The sequence below is a fragment of the Scyliorhinus canicula genome, chromosome 7 (assembly GCF_902713615.1).
Source record: "Scyliorhinus canicula chromosome 7, sScyCan1.1, whole genome shotgun sequence".
NCBI lineage: Eukaryota > Metazoa > Chordata > Chondrichthyes > Carcharhiniformes > Scyliorhinidae > Scyliorhinus > Scyliorhinus canicula.
The window spans coordinates 155,440,339-155,456,767 of record NC_052152.1 but is presented as its reverse complement, the minus strand read 5'-3'; the positions used below and the strand labels follow the sequence as shown (position 1 = coordinate 155,456,767).

The window sequence follows — 16,429 nt, the reverse complement described above, 5'->3', positions numbered from 1 at the left end:
CCAAGTACTTGAGGCCAAGCTTTTGCCCGAACTCCAATTGAGGGCTTAAATGTGCAATTAATACCGACTTGAGGGCCTCATTCCGCTGCCACAGATATTCAGCCAGCCAGATGTTGGGTGGGGGTAGGGATGGGTCATTCATGCCTGATCAAGGAAACCAACATCGGGAGGGGTAAATAGGGTGGGTGTCCAGCCCTTCCCACCCACTCCCAAGCTCACCCACATAACACATCCTGCAGAGAGCCAACCCCATGCCATTTCCTCTGGCACCCATCTCAACCCAACAACATCTAACCCAACCTCACCTACCTTTCACCAGGGATCTCATGATAATCTCTGCTGTAGCCCGAAGTGTATCACCAGCAGCAGCCACTGCTCCTGCAGCAATATAATGGAGCGTTGCTGGCCTCTAATTGGCCGAAGCTCTTGTGGAGCAGGGTTTCTGTCCTAAATTTTATTCTTTTTACAGGACGTGGGCATCACTGGCTATGCCAAGACTTTTGAGTGCTCATCTCTAATTGCCCTTGAGAAGATGTGGTGAGCTCAGCTCTTGAACCGCTGCAGCCCATGTGGTGTAGGCATACACACACTGCTGGCAGGGAGGGAGTTCCAGGAATTTGACCCAGCCATAGTAAAGGAACAGCCTTACACTGCCAAGTCAGGGTGATGAGAGGCGTAATGAGGAACTTTTCAGGTAGTGGTGTTCCCATGAATCTGCTGCCCCTGTCCTTCTGGATGGTAGCAGTTGTGGGTTTGGAAGGGACTGTTTGAGGAGCCTTAATGCATTCCTGGAGTGCATCTTGTAGATGGTACACATGGCTGCCACTGTGCGCCATTGGTGCATGGAGTGAATGTTTATAGAACATAGAACATAGAACAGTACAGCACAGAACAGGCCCTTCGGCCCTCAATGTTGTGCCGAGCCATGATCACCCTACTCAAACCCACGTATCAACCCTATACCCGTAACCCAACAACCCCCCCCTTAACCTTACTTTTTTTAGGACACTACGGGCAATTTAGCATGGCCAATCCACCTAAGCCGCACATCTTTGGACTGTGGGAGGAAACCGGAGCACCCGGAGGAAACCCACGCACACAGGGGGAGGACGTGCAGACTCCACACAGACAGTGACCCAAGTCGGGAATCGAACCTGGGACCCTGGAGCTGTGAAGCATTTATGCTAACCACCATGCTACCCTGCTGCCCCCTGGATGGTGTTATGGGCCAGGGTTTAGAAAACTCCAAAGTATATCATGGAGTTTACCTGATATCCAACTGTTTATTAATTTGCTTACGAGGAGCACAAGGGCCTACCTTTCAGGTGTTATTCAACAGAGGCCTTAAGCACTTTTAATCAAAAACAAAGTTTATTCTATGAATTTAGTTAACATTTTTATAAACACACACAGTAGGCATTTTTATCAACTACAAACATAAATACCCCATACAGCTACAGTACTCTACATTTAGCCCTTAATAAATGTCCCCTTTAAGCTGTTCCAATTTAATAATAAGATCCCATAAACCAGTAAACCCATTTCAAAGGGGTGGCCCAGCATATGGCACTCTTACTGTCTTTAAGACCAGCATATGGATACTCTTGTGTCCTTTCCAAAACATCAGGTTTGAATTCCTTCCAGAAAGCAGGTATATCTTTTAAATTACCAAGTAATCTGAAAACAGCTTTTAAATTGCAGAGAGAGAGAGAGAGAGACAAGACAAGACTTCTCTGACTGAATCCAGCATCCAAATGTGAAAACTCAGAGCCACAAAACAGCCCCAAACCAAAGTGAAAGTAAAGCTCAGAGCCACAACCCAGCACCACCCACATAATGACATCACTGAAGCCACTTGATAAGACAAAACATTTCTTAAAGGGACACTCCCATGACAATGGGGTGCCAATCAAAAGGGATGCTTTGTCCAGGATGGTGTCAAATTTCTTGAGCGTTCACTACTGCCTCACGGCGCCGTGTTCGATTCCAGGTCTGGGTCATTGTCCGTGTGGAGTTTGCACAATCTCCCCATGTTTGCGTGGGTTTTGTCCCCCTAGCCCAAAGATGTGCAGGGTAAGTGGATTGACCCCGCTAAATTGCCCCCTATTTAGAAAAAATTAATTGGGTACTCTAAATTTATTTTAAAATAGCTTCTTGAGCATTATTGGAGCTGCACTCATCCAGGCAAGTGGAGTGTATTCCATCACACTCCTGACTTTAGTCTTATAGATTGTGGACAGGCTTTGGGGAGTCAGGAGGTAAGTTACTCTCTTCAAAATTCTATGCGTCTAATTTACTTTTTCTTAATAGTATTTATAGTGCTGCTTTACTTCAGTGTATGGCTAAAGATAATTCTTCGGATGTTGACAGTACAGGTTTCAGTGATAATAATTGAATATCAAGGTGAGAAGGTTTAATTCTCTTTATTTGGAGATGGTCATTGCCTGGCACCTGCATGGCATGAATTTTACTTGCCACTTATCAGCCCAAGCCTGAATATTGTCCGGGTGTTACTATATATGGTCAATATCTGAGGTGTTATGAATGGTGATGAACATTGTTCCTTGATGATTGCACATTCTCACTTCCAACCTTATGATGAAGCAGATGAAGATGGTTGGGCTGAGGACATTGCCCGAAGGAACGCCTGTACACCAGTTTTGCTAGAGCTCCTTGATGCCACACTCAGTCAAATTCTGTCTTGATGTCAAGGGCAGTGACTCTTACCTCACGTCTGGGGTTAAGTTCTTCAGTTCATAATTTGACTTGCGCTGTAATGAGGTCAGCAGCTAAGTGACCCTTGTGGAACCCAAGCTGAGTGCCAGTGAGCAAGTAAATTGCTGACTAAGCATCTCTTGATAGCACTGTTCACAACCCATTTAATCATTTTGCTGATGGTTGAGTGTAGACTGATGGGGGCAGTCATTGGCTGGCTCGGATTTATCCTGTTTCTTGTGTACAGAACATACCTGGGCAATTTTCCACATTGCCTGATGGGTACAGTGTTGTAGCTGTACTGGAACAGCTTGGCTAGGGGCGCAGCAAGGTCTGAAGCACAAGTCTTTAGTACTGTTGTCAGAATATTGTCAAGGCCCATAACCATCGTAGTATCCAGTGCCTTTGGCCATTTCTTTGTCTCACGTGGAGTAAATTGAATTGGCTGAAGATTGACATCGGTAATGATCTGCGGGCTTCTGGAGGAGATCGAGATCCACTCAGCACCTCGGGCTGAAGATTGTTACAAATGCTTCAATCTCATCTTTTGCATTGACATGCTGGGCTCCTCCATCATTGAGGATGGGGATATTTTTGGAGGCTCCTCCTGCATTGAGTTTTTTGATTGTCCACCACCATTCACGACTGGATGTAACAGGAATGCAGAGCTTAATTCTGATCCATTGTTTGTGGGATTGCTTAGCTCTGTATTATTTGCTGCTATTTGGCACACAGGTAGGGCGGGATTCTCCGGTCTCCGTCACCGAAATCACGCTCGGCGATCAGGCGGAAAATCCCCGTTTGCGACAAAATCGGGGGCGGCGCCACTTTCGCGTTGCTCTGCCCCCTCCAAAAGAGCACACTCTAGGAATGCGGTGCACGGCGTATCAACAGCCTCAGGACGTTACCTGAGGCCCTGCCCCTGATGCTCTGCACCCGACCGGCCGAGTTCCCGATGGCGTGGGACTCTCATCCTATTTTTTGTTGGGAACCCGGCGTGGCAGCTGCGGACTCAGTCCAGTGCCACCACAGTCGATGGAGAGCTGTTCCGTGGGCAGGGTGGACTTTGGCAAGGGCTGGGGGGAACAGTTGGGGGGTGACCCGGGGGTCGCGAGCCTGGCCAAAGGGGGGCACTATTTGGCAGGCTGAGTCTGCGCACGGCCGGCGGCATGTTGCACGGCGTGGACCCAACAATTCTCCGGCCGTATCGGCAGCTAGATTCGGGTACTCTAAGCTGCGTGCTTGCTAGCCCCCCACCAAACGGAGGATCGGTGGCTGTTTTGCGCTGATTATTCGGTCGTCAAGCGCCACCATTCCCATGCTGGCATCAGGACATAGCCTGAAAATCGAGAATCCAGCCCGCAGTCTGAGTTTTAGCTTCACCAAATTGACACCTCTTTTTTAGGTATTTCTGGTGTTTCTCCTGACATGCCCTGCTGCACTGATCATTGAACCAGAGTTGGTCTCCCTGGTTTGATGGTAATGGTAGAGTGGGGGACATGCCGGGCTATCAGTTTGCAGATTGTTGTTGCTGATGGCCCGCAGTGCCTCACAGAAGCCCAGTTTTGACATGCTGGATATGTTTGAAATCTATCCCATTTAGGCACAGTGATAGTGCCACACCTACAGTGGAGGCTCCCCTCAGTAGAGCGGAACTCAAGCTGAGCACCAATAGGCAGGTAATTCTGAGCACTGTCAACCCATTTCATCATTTTGCTAGTGTTCGAGAGTAGACTAATGAGCGGGTAATTGGCTGGCACAAATCTGTTCTGTTTCTTGTGTACAGGTCATACCTGGGCAATTTTCCATGCTGGTGGCCTTGTGGCACCCTCAAGGGCCCGAAAGCCCAGCAGTATGGACCTCCCACACTGCCTCATCTCCACAAGGACTGTACAGTGGGGCTGGTTTAGCTCACTTGGCTAAATCGCTGGCTTTTAAAGCAGACCAAGCAGGCCAGCAGCACGGTTCGATTCCCGTACCAGCCTCCCCGGACAGGCGCCGGAATGTGGCGACTAGGGGCTTTTCACAGTAACTTCATTGAAGCCTACTCGTGACAATAAGCAATTTTCATTTCATTTTCAGTGGTCACTTCTACCAATACTGTCAGGGGCAGATGCAACAGACAGTTTGGTAAGGATAAGGTCAGCTATGTTTTTTCCCCTCTTGTTAGTTCCCTCACTCCCTGCTGCAGATCCAGCCCAGCAGCTATATTGTTCAGGGCTCAGCAGCTTGGTCTATGGTTGTACAACCTAGCCAGTCTTGATGATGGACATTGAAGACCCCAACCCAGATACGTTCTGTGCCCTAGCCACCCTCCGTGATTCTTCCAAGTGATGTTCAACATGGATGGATACTGATTCATCAGCTGAGGGAGGGTGGTAAGTGGTAATCGGCAGGATGTTTCCTTGCCCAAGTTTGATCTGATGCCATGAGACTTCTTGGGGTTCACAGTTGATGTTGAGAACTCCCATGGCACCTCCCTCCCTACTGTGTGGGCGGAAGTTTCAATTTATGAGACTAAGTGCAGTCGCGGTAGTTTCGGAATCACGCACACCTCTGACAGGAATGTTGGGAATGCGCACCCAATTTTACACTTGGAAGCTTATTAATTATGCGCAGGCAAGTATCCGGCTTAATCACCTGCTGTATCGGGAGCTGATTCTTCTGCTGCCATGAGTTGGCGAGGCCAAAGTCCAGGCACCATATTTAAATGCCAGACCAACACACATCTCACTCTCTCCAGCAGAGAAAGAGGATAATGATCTCATCCATTTTGCCAGGGTAAGTCATCACTCAACTCTTTCCAATATCAAACTCTCATCATAATATCAAACGGTGACTCTGTGCTCGATCTCACACATCCATTAGCAGGGGACACATGTTCAACAGATTAGTGATCCAAACTAGCTCTGTGCCCCAATCTCCAATGTGGCATACTATCGGTTGCTCATTAAGAATGAGTGGGTGCCCTTTGGCCCAGATGAGATCTTCCTGTGCCAGATGGCGTTTTGGGTGTGGTTGCCAGCTGTACTAACCTGCTGTACGACATCCTCCCAGGCCAAATACATGAGATTGGTGTGCTTCCTCGAGCCATCCCTGGGACGCAGGACATGCCTGTGCATGTGCCCTCCTCTAATCAAGGCACTGAGAGCCTCTAGGGTGGAGTAGGACGCTGCCTTCTTCTTGAGGCTGCAAGCCTTGTTCTTCTGATTGCCATATGTCTGTGACAGTGAACACGTGATTGGTCTTTGATGGAATGCCATATATGATGCAGCTGTGCCTCCTTCTCTATTTTCTGCATTAACAAAGTCTACATTCCTCGGCATTACTCTTGAGATGCAGTGATGTGATGTGAACCACTGAGTTCTGAATATACCTTTAACAATGTTCATGAAAGCATTGGCTTTCAGTCGCTTTCTTGCCAAGGAGATCTTTCACCTTTCTAATGAAACTGACTCCTGTTCACCCTTGTGGTGTCCCTGCCCAGCAATGTGACCCTCCCACACTGTCTCAGTTCCCTCCCAATCAGATTCGCTGCTCCTTTCGTTTTGAGCAGTGCCATTACTATGGTACAGCAAGACAGGTAGTTCTTCAATTTATTTCCAGACGGTATTCAACACCCCACCTTCGGGAAGGGGCCATACTGGACCTGGTATTGGGGAATGATCCCGGCCAGGTGGTTGACGTTTCAGTCGGCGATTACTTTGGGAATAGCGATCACAATTCCATCAGTTTTAGAATACTCATGGACAAAGACGAGAGTGGTCCTAAAGGAAGAGTGCTAAATTGGGGAAAGGCCAACTATAACAAAATTCGGCAGGAGCTCAGGAATGTTGATTGGGAGCAGCTGTTTAAGGGTAAATCCACATTTGAAATGTGGGAGTCTTTTAAGAAAAGGTTGATTAGAGTGCAGGACAGACATGTTCCTGTGAAAATGAGAGATAGAAATGGCAAGATTAGGGAACATGGATGACGGGTGGAATTGTGAGACTAGCTAAGATGAAAAAGGAAGCATACATAAGATCAAGGCGCCTCAAAACTGATGAAGCTTTGGAGGAATATCAGCAAAGTAGGTCAAATCTCAAACGCGCAATAAAGAGGGCTAAAAGGTGTCATGAAATATCTTTGGCTAACAGGGTTAAGGAAAATGCCAAAGTCTTTTATTCATATATAAGGAGCAAGAGGGTAACTAGAGAAAGGATTGGCCCACTCAAAGGCAAAAGAGGGAATTTATGCGTGGAGTCAGAGGAAATGAGTGAGATTCTTAATGAGTACTTTGCACCGGTATTCACTAAGGAGAGGGACATGATGGATGTTGAGGCTAGGGATGGATGTTTAAATACTCTAGGTCATGTCGGCATAAGGAAGGGGGAGGTTTTTGGTATTCTAAAAGGCATTAAGGTGGACAAGTCCCCAGGACCAGATGGGATCTATCCCAGGTTACTGAGGGAAGCGAGGGCCGAAATAGCTGGGGCCTTAACAGATATCTTTGCAGTATCCTTGAGCACGGGTGAGGTCCCGGAGGACTGGGGAATTGCTAATGTTGTCCCTTTGTTTAAGAAGGGTAGCAGGGATAATCCAGGGAATTATAGACCTGTGAGCTTGACGTCAGTGGTAGGCAAACTGTTGGAGAAGATACTGAGGGACAGGATCTATTCACATTTGGAAGAAAATAGACTTATCAGTGATAGGCAGCATGGTTTTGTGCAGGGAAGGTCATGTCTTACAAACCTAATAGAACTCTTTGAGGAAGTGACAAAGTCAATTGATGAAGGAAGGGCGTAGATGTCATATACATGGACTTCAGTAAAGCATTTGATAAAGTTTCCCATCGCAGGTTGATGGAAAAAGTGAAGTCGTATGGGGTTCAAGGTGTACTAGCTAGATGGATAAAGAACTGACTGGGCAACAGAGTAGTGGTGGAAGGGAGTGTCTCAAAATGGAGAAAGGTGACTAGTGGTGTTCCACAGGGATCCGTGCTCGGCTCACTGTTATTTGTGATATACATAAATGATGTATGCGACCTGATGTCTGATAAGCAAGTTTGCAGATGATACTAAGATTGGTGGAGTTGCAGATAGCGAGGCGGCCTGTCAGAGAATACAGCAAAATATAGATAGATTGGAGAGTTGGGCAGAGAAATGGCAGATGGAGTTCAATCCAGGCTAAATGCGAGGTGATGCATTTTGGAAGATCTAACTCAAGAGCAGACTATATGGTCAATGGAAGAGTCCTGGGGAAAATTGATGTACACAGAGATCTGGGAGTTCAGGTCCATTGTACCCTGAAGGTGGCAATGCAGGTCGATAGAGTGGTCAAGAAGGCATACAGCATGCTTGCTTTCATCGGACGGGGTATTGAGTACAAGAGTCGGCAGGTCATGTTACAGTTGTATCGGACTTTGGTTAGGCCACATTTGGAATACTGGGTGCAGTTCTGGTCGCTACATTACCAGAAGGATGTGGATGCTTTAGAGAGGGTGCAAAGGAGGTTCACCAGGATGTTGCCTGGTATGGAGGGTGCTAGCTATGAAGAAAGGTTGAGTGGATTAGGATTGTTTTCATTGGAAAGACGGAGGTTGAGGGGAGAACTGATTGAGGTCTACAAAATTATGAGAGGTATGGACAGGGTGGATAGCAGCAAGCTTTTTCCAAGAGTGGGGGTGTCAATTACAAGGGGTCATGATTTCAAGATGAGAGGGGAAAAGTTTAAGGGAGATGTGCGTGGAAAGTTTTTTTACGCAGAGGGTGGTGGGTGCCTGGAATGCTTTGCCAGCGGAGGTGGTAGAGGCGGGTACAATAGCATCATTTAAGATGCATCTGGACAGATATATGAACGGGTGGGGCACAGAGAGAAGTAGATCTTGGAAAATAGGCAACAGGTTTGGATAAAGGATCTGGATTGGCACAGGCTGGGAGGGCCGAAGGGCCTGTTCCTGTGCTGTAATTTTCTTTGTTCTTTGTTGTCTCAATGTTCGTGTGCCACATATATACCTTGAATCTCACGGTATGAAGGTAGAGCTTGCTGCTGTTGTTCTTCATCCCCCCAGTAATACTAGATCCCATAGTAGTTGTGGGGGACATTCCTATGCTGCAAATTAAGGACTATATCAGTGTCACCCTGCCTTCCCCACCAAACCACCCCCAATCTGCACCTTCTGAGTTTCTGTACTATCCATCCCTCATGTGCCACACCAACCATCCCCCGTCCCATTCCTGTTCAGGTGTCTGTGAGCAACCCCTTCCAGTCAAAAATACATTATTCCTTTGACCCCCCCTTGTTTGTGAGGGCTTCATGTATACTTGTTGGGCTCCAAATCCCCACCCCTCAGTCTACCCACCTGGAGGAAACTCACGCAGACATGAGGAGAATGTATAAACTCCATACAGACAGTGACTTAAGGCCAGAATTGAACCCGGGTCGCAGGTGCTGTGAGGCAGCAGTGCTAACCACTGTGCCACTGTGCTATCCTAATAGCAGGACAAAACCAAACCACCTCATCCGTCCAATCCTGATCATCAGCAAAGTGATGGAAGGGGTCATTAACAGTGCTCTCCAGTGGCTCACTCAATAATAACCTGGGCGGCACGGTAGCACCATGGTTAGCACTGTTGCTCCACAGCACCAGGGCCCTGGCTTTGATTCCCGGCTTGGGTCATTGTCTATATGGAACCTGCACATTCTCCCTGTTTCTGCGTGGGTTTCCTCTGGGGACTCTGGTTTCCTCCCACAAGTCCTGAAAGACCTGCTTGTTAGGTGAATTGGACATTCTGAATTCTCCCCCCGTGTACCTGAACAACTAGGGGATTTTCACAGTAACGTCATTGCAGTATTAATTCAGCCTACTTGTAACACTAATAAAAAAGATAATGTAAAGATATCACCATTGTTCATAATCCTCAATAGAAATACCAGCCAGCTCTCTCTCTTTCTCTCTCTCTTTCTCTCTCTATCTCTCTCTCAGAGCGTGGAGAGCAGCCTATAGTCCTCTGGGACTATGGTGACTTTCATCTGAGTGAAATATAAGCATAGACACAATGGGCGGGATTCTCCGACCCCCTGCCGGGTCCCAGAATCACTGGGGGTCGGCGTGAATCCCACAGCCGGCTGCTGAATTCTCCGGCACCAGAGATTCGGCGGTGGCGGGAATCGCGTTGCGCCGGTCGGCGACCGCACGCAGCGGCCCCCCCGGCAACTCTCCGACCCGCGATGGACCGAAGTCCCGCTGGTTCTGTGCCGGTCCCGCCTGTGTAAATTGGACTAGGCCCCTTACTGGCGGTGCAGGCAGGCTCCAGGGTCCTGAGGGTGGGCGCCGGACAATCTGGCCCCGGGGGGTGCCCCCACGGTGGCCCCCGATCGGGGCTCGCCGATCCGCGGGCGGGCCTGTGCCGTCGGGGCACTCTTTTCCTATGCGCCGGCCATGTAAGCCTCCACCATGGCCGACGCGTAGGTGACCCCCCCCCCCAACTGCGCATGCGCGGGGATGACGTCAGCGGCTGCTGATGGACTCACGCCGGCCGGAGGAGTCCCTTCGGCCCCGGCTGGCGTGGCGCCAAAGGCCTTCCATGCAGGCCGGCGGGGCACAAACTACTCCGGCGCCGGCCTAGCCCCTGAAGGTGTGGAGGATTCCGCACCTTTGGGGCGGCCCGACGCTGGAGTGGTTCACGCTGCTCCATCCCAAAGGGACCCCTCACCCTGCCGGGTACTGGAGAATCCCGCTCAATGTAACTGATTTCCTTTGTTCTGCCTTTAAGATTAGCCGTATCTTCTAAATCTGATCAAAAAGAAAGGAATTGACCTTTGGCTTTCTGATATCGCACTGACCTGAGTTTTTGACCTTGGCACATTGGCATTATTAATTTGTACTTTATAATCTTGACCCCATAGAATTCATGAGTAAAATCGACTACACTGCCACAATATATACAATTTTGGATCCGTGAGGTGCATTCTCTACATATGAATGAGGAACAGGAATAGGCCACTCGGCCCCTCGAGCCTGCTCCGCCATGCAATAAGACCTTGGCTGATCTGATTTCAACATCAACCCCACATTCCTGCCTATCCCTGATAACCTTCACCCCTTGTTAATCAAGAATTTATCTAGTTCAACCTTAAAATTATTCAATGAATCTGCTTCCATTGTCTTTTAAGGACGGGAGTTCCAGAGACCCACTGCTTTCTGAGAGAAAACATTTCTCCTCATCTCTGTCTTCAATGAGCACCCCCTTATTCTTAAAAAGTGACCATTGATTCTTTATTCTTAACAATAAGATCTTCAGGACAGTTCAGTTATCTTCTGTGGTGAAGATATATGTACTGAAATGTATGCAATTCCCAATTTATTGTAATAGTCTTCAGGGGAAAATAAGTTGCTGAAGGAATTCATGGGGCAGTACGGTAGCACAGTGGTTAGCACAGTTTCTTCACAGCTCCAGGATCCTTGGTTCGATTCCGGGTTTGGGTCACTGCATGTGCGGAGTCTACACGTTCGACCCGTGGCTGCGTGCGTTTCCTCCGGGTACTCCTGTTTCCTCCCACAATCCAAAGATTAGGTGGATTGGCCTTGATAAATTGTCCTTTGTGTCCAAAAAAGTTAGGTAGGGTTACTGGGCTACGGGGATAGGATGGAAGCGTGGGCTTAAGTGGGGTGCTCTTTCCAAGGGCCGGTGCACACTCGATGGGCCAAATGTCCTCGTTATGCACTGTAAAAGCTATGATTCTATGATCAGTGTGTTGTGTATGTAAAACCCTCATGGGGAAATTGGTGAATAAATAATTTGTTACAAGTGGTGACAAGAACTTTAACAAGAATTCACATGTGACTTTGTCAATCATGACTTATCAGGCTTTCCTCATTCAATTGATAAAGTGTGCATCCACAGTTCCACATGATATGAATATAGTTCTTAAATTGCTCAATTGTTAATTTCATAGCAAAATATCACTTGGCTTACATTCAATTGGCCGAAGTATGGTGTAAAATGTACCTTTTGATAATTCTACATAGTTTCCCTTTTCAGACTGAAACTCGGACTGTGATTGCTCAGAATGGTCCGACGATCGAAAACCACTCACAGAACTCGGTTCAAACTGGTACGTATGAACTATTCAAGAGGTAACTCTTGAGTTAACCTTTGTACCATTATTCTTCACATTCCACATTTTTGACATGGAAGCTGCTCATATAGCGTGTCAAATTAAAAAATATTCTGCCCTGCGGCCTGCGAACACCAAATTAACATTTAACAAATTTTCTTTTGAATTTGCAGTTTTCACAACAGGTCTTTCGTCTCAGAGACTTCAGCTTAAAAGCCAAAAAACAATTTTATGAAAAAATACACATACTATCAAAGTTTTTGTCTGGTACTCATCGGGACAGCTACACAGGATAAACCAACAGTAAAGGGAACAATTTATGCCGCATAACAATAGAGTGCTGACTGGTTGGCAAGTGGGTCAGATTGGTCGAGGATTACCAGGGGGACTGCAGGGTTGCTCTGTATGCTAGAAGCCACGTATATTGATACGTAGGGCTTTGTCCTTTGCAGACTGAATGAACATGTCCATGCTCTACACCTTTCCAACTAAAAAAAAGCTTGAGGTGCAGCCATTCCCTGGTTCATTCCTCAGGGCAATTCCATGACCATGTCGACCTACTTGGTTTGAATCCAAAACAAAAGCATGGCCGTTAAGAGTTAACTATTTTCAGCTGTATTCCCCATGGCAGTGCATCTACCAATCAGAGTCCACTCGCCAATTCACCAGAACTCACTTCTCATGCAGTTTAAATATTGTTTGCTTTACTGCTGGTTTATCTCATACAGCTGTTGTGATAAGTGCAAGGTGAAAAGATTCAACAGCCTGTCTCGTTTTGAAGCAATACTCTCAGTACCATCAAATGACTATTTTATGAGACATGTAATGTGGGCAGCACGGTAGCACACGTGGCTAGCACTGTGGCTTCACAGCGCCAGGGTCCCAGGTTCAATTCCCTGCTGGTTCACTGTCTGTGCGGAGTCTGCACGTTCTCCCCGTGACTGCATGGGCTTCCTCCAGGTGCTCCGGTTTCCTCCCACAGCCCAAAGACGTGCAAGGTTAGGTGGATTGGCCATGCTAAATTGCCCTTAGTGTCCAAAAAGTTTAGAAGGGGTTAGAGGGTTATGGGATGGGGTGGAAGTGAGGGCTTAAGGGGGTCAGTGCAGACCCGATGGGCCGAATGACCTCCTTCTGCACTGTATGTTCTATGTATCTATGTATATGTCATGCACACATCTCAATCCACCCAAGTAAGAACATGTTTACAATTCAATGCAACATTGAAGAGGTTGTTTACCTATTTTTACATACAGGTCAGCTGGGATGGAAATTAGAAGCTCACGTTTCCAACTCTAGGCTGGTTTTAGATGTGTGCATCATGGAAGAAGTTAGAAAATCGCCCATTGCTCTTTAAGTAAGACCTGGGGTATTATAATTCCACGGTTGATCTAAATCCCACCAACCAACTCATTCCAGGTGGGAAGTCCGAAATATCACTCTTGGAGTTGACTTACAAAGTTCTCAAAATAGAGAAAGGGAATGAGTCCACATAATTGGAACAGCAAGGTGGCATGGTGATTAGCACTGCTGCCTCATAATGCCAGAGACCCAGGTTTGATTCCGGCCTTGGGTGAGTGGCTGTGTGGAGCCTGCACGTTCTCCCCATATCTGTGCGGGTTCCTCCGGCTGCTGTGGTTTCCTCCCACAGTCCAAAGATGTGCAGATCCGGTGGATTGGCCATGCAAAAATTGCCCCTTTGTGTCCAAAGATTAGGTTTGGTTGATTTGTGGAGTATGGCCCAAGTTAGGGGGTCTTTCAAAGGGTCGGTGTTGACTTGATGGACTTAATGGCTTCCTTCTGCACGGATTCTATAGTTCTATGATATGCTTCAAACCGGGATTCACCCGTACCAGGCGGGGCGGGGGGTCCCGGCGGGACGGAGTGGCATGAACCATTCTGGCGTCGGCCCACCCCTAAAGTGCGGAATCCTCCGCCCCTTCAGGGTCTAGGCCGGTGCCGGAGTGCTTTCGCCAGCCGGGCCAAAGGGACTCCGCCGGTCGGCGCAGGTCCACACATGCGCGGGAGCGTCAGCGGCTGCTGATGTCATCCCCGCGCATGTGCGGGGAGGGGGGGGTTCACCATCTCGCCGGCCATCGCGGAGGACCACACAGCCGGCACATCGGAAAAGAGTGCCCCCACGGCAGAGGCCTGCCCACGGATCGGTGGGCCCCAATCGTGCGCCAGGCCATCCTGGGGCACCCCCCCCCCCCCACACCCCCTCCCCACTCCAGGACCCCAGAGCTCTCCCGCGCCGCCTGGGCCTGCCGGTAAGGGACCTAGTCTAATGTATGCCGGCGGGACCTGCATAGAATGGGCGGAACTTCGGCCCATTGCGGGTCGTAGAATCGCCGGAGGGGCCCGCTGCGAGCGGCTGCTGACCGGCATGGCGCCATTCCCGCCCCCACCAATTCTCCAGTGGCGATGAATTCGGCGGCCAGCGGGGGCGTAATTCACGCCGCTCCCCAGCGAATCTCTGACCTGGCGGGGGGGGGGGGGGGGTTCGGAGAATCCCACCCAAGTGTTTCATTGGCTAATCAGCAGAGGACTCTGCTTTCCGGCTGGGATCTGGAGGAGCACTCCTTTCCCCTGGTCTGACAGGAAAATCATAAAGCGTTTAATAACCTGAGCTGTCTGATCCCAGCTCTTTGAGAATGTTAAATTGCAGTCAGATGCTAATGATAGAATTGGCAACTGTAAAAATAACACTCGATTGGAGATGAACAGGTGTCCAGTTGCCTGCCTGTTCAGTTAAAATGGGGAACAGTCAGGTAAGTTAGGATGACTTAAACCTTTCTGCTGTGCAGGTACGATTAAAATCACTCCACCCAGAACACACATACTGAAATGATTTATTCAGATATTTATTTTGGGATCCCGCCCACAATGGGTGGGACCCAAACTTGCAGAGTTTCACTGAACTCTGCCTTTGCCAGATTGAACTGGCTTCTGGGATATACTAGCCCAGCCGAGGAGACCTTAGCCGGGCACCAATTAATACAGGTTCGCACAAACGGGGACCGGGGTACCGGCATTTGGCACTTGGCAGGGGAGGAGGGTCTCCCACACAGGAAGTGTAAACAGCCAATTTTTACCCTGCCCAGAGTGCTGCCCAGTGCGATTAGATGGCCAGAACCACACACCTGGGCTCTCTGCCCTGTACTTACCCTGTCTTGTGCAGATTTACTTAAAGCTTTTCCTATAAGGTGTAAAACTTGCTGAGGAGAGCAGCTTAGAGTAACTTAGCTGGAGTGGCAAAGCTGTAGCACCAAACTGCAGCCCCCCCACCCAACCCAACAATGCTCATCCACCTCCCAACATTGCTCGCCTCGCCTGGCAATGTGTCAATGTTCACTTCCTCCCCGAACAATGCTCACTTCCTGCCTGACAATGTTCATCCCATTCCAAAAGAACAATAAGTTGGAAGTAACAGACAACTATTATCCATGAATTATTTGCTCATGTGCACAACCGGAGAAGTACTGGTTGTTAAGCTTTCTGAGACTTATGCATCTACTCCTGAGTTCACTTCATAATTCAGACACAACAATTTTGGTCTCCTTATTTAAGGAAGACGTACATTACGTTGGAGGTGGTCCAGAGGAGGTTTACTAGATTAATATCTTGAATGAACGGGTTGACTTATAAGTGACAGGCTGAGCTTGTCTCCACTGGAGTTTAGAAGAATGAGGGGTGACTTGATTGAAGTATATAAGATTCTGAATAAGCTTGACAAGGTGGACATGGAAAGAATGAGCAGCATTCTCCGTTTGGGAGACTGCCAGAGTAGAATCGCCCCTGGTCTGCACTGGCATTAGTAACAGTGCCCAGGAACGATTCCATCTCCTTTGCCATGCGAATACAATAGGGAGCTTGAGGGAATCCCGGTATCGGACCACCATTTTGAGCAGACAGCACAGTGACCGCGGTCCAGCGGTGGGCTCCCCTCCACTCCACAATGCAAATCTTGCCCCCCCCCACCCCGCTGACAGGTAGGGGCATCCTCCCACCCCAAACCCCCTACCACCCACGACCATGGAAATTTCGGGTCGTCCCCCCCATCCTCCACACAGCACGCTTAAATGAGGGTGACCCAACACTACACCCATATCAAAGACCTCCCTCATCAGAGACAGCTCCATAGCAGAGATTCCATATCAGGGACCCCCTCATTCAGTCATCCTTTATGGAACCTAAAGAGCAGTCCAATCATAAACAGTGAAAAATCACTGTTTTTCTCACTTACGGCCCTTTACGCCTGCTGCCTCAGACAGGCAGTGTTAAAAGCAGCAGCTATTGCTTTATAGAAAGCTAAACACATCACAAGGCTTTAAACCCCCTCAGATCCTTTAATATGCAATACTTCCATTCACTTTCAAAAGATAAATAGCTTTTATTTGGCTGGAATCAACAGGGTCATTACTTCCAGGCAGCCAGGTGTCTGGATTGTTTATTTTCATTTCCCTTCATGCTTGAATACATCTCAAGTACCCTGCTGCAAAGTGAAACACAATGTTCATAAACATCTAGGAGATAAGTAATTTTGAAGTCTTTAATTTCTGTGTTTCTTCCAAGAGACATCCATCATAATCTTACGGGACATATACATTTCACAAAT

At 48.3% G+C, this 16,429-nt stretch overlaps 1 protein-coding gene across 4 annotated transcripts in view; it reads left to right on the top strand.

Moving 5' to 3' along the window:
• bcas1 (brain enriched myelin associated protein 1) overlaps positions 1-16,429 on the top strand; it is a 228,128-nt gene that overhangs the window by 57,283 nt on the left and 154,416 nt on the right. For 3 of the 4 annotated variants that reach the window (XM_038803114.1, XM_038803115.1, XM_038803116.1), the window contains exon 3: positions 11,739-11,811. The exons of the other annotated variant lie outside the window; for it this stretch is intronic. In XM_038803114.1, coding sequence (XP_038659042.1) covers positions 11,739-11,811 — 73 coding nt within the window. The remainder of the gene's footprint in view (positions 1-11,738; positions 11,812-16,429) is intronic. 4 annotated transcript variants of the gene reach the window in all.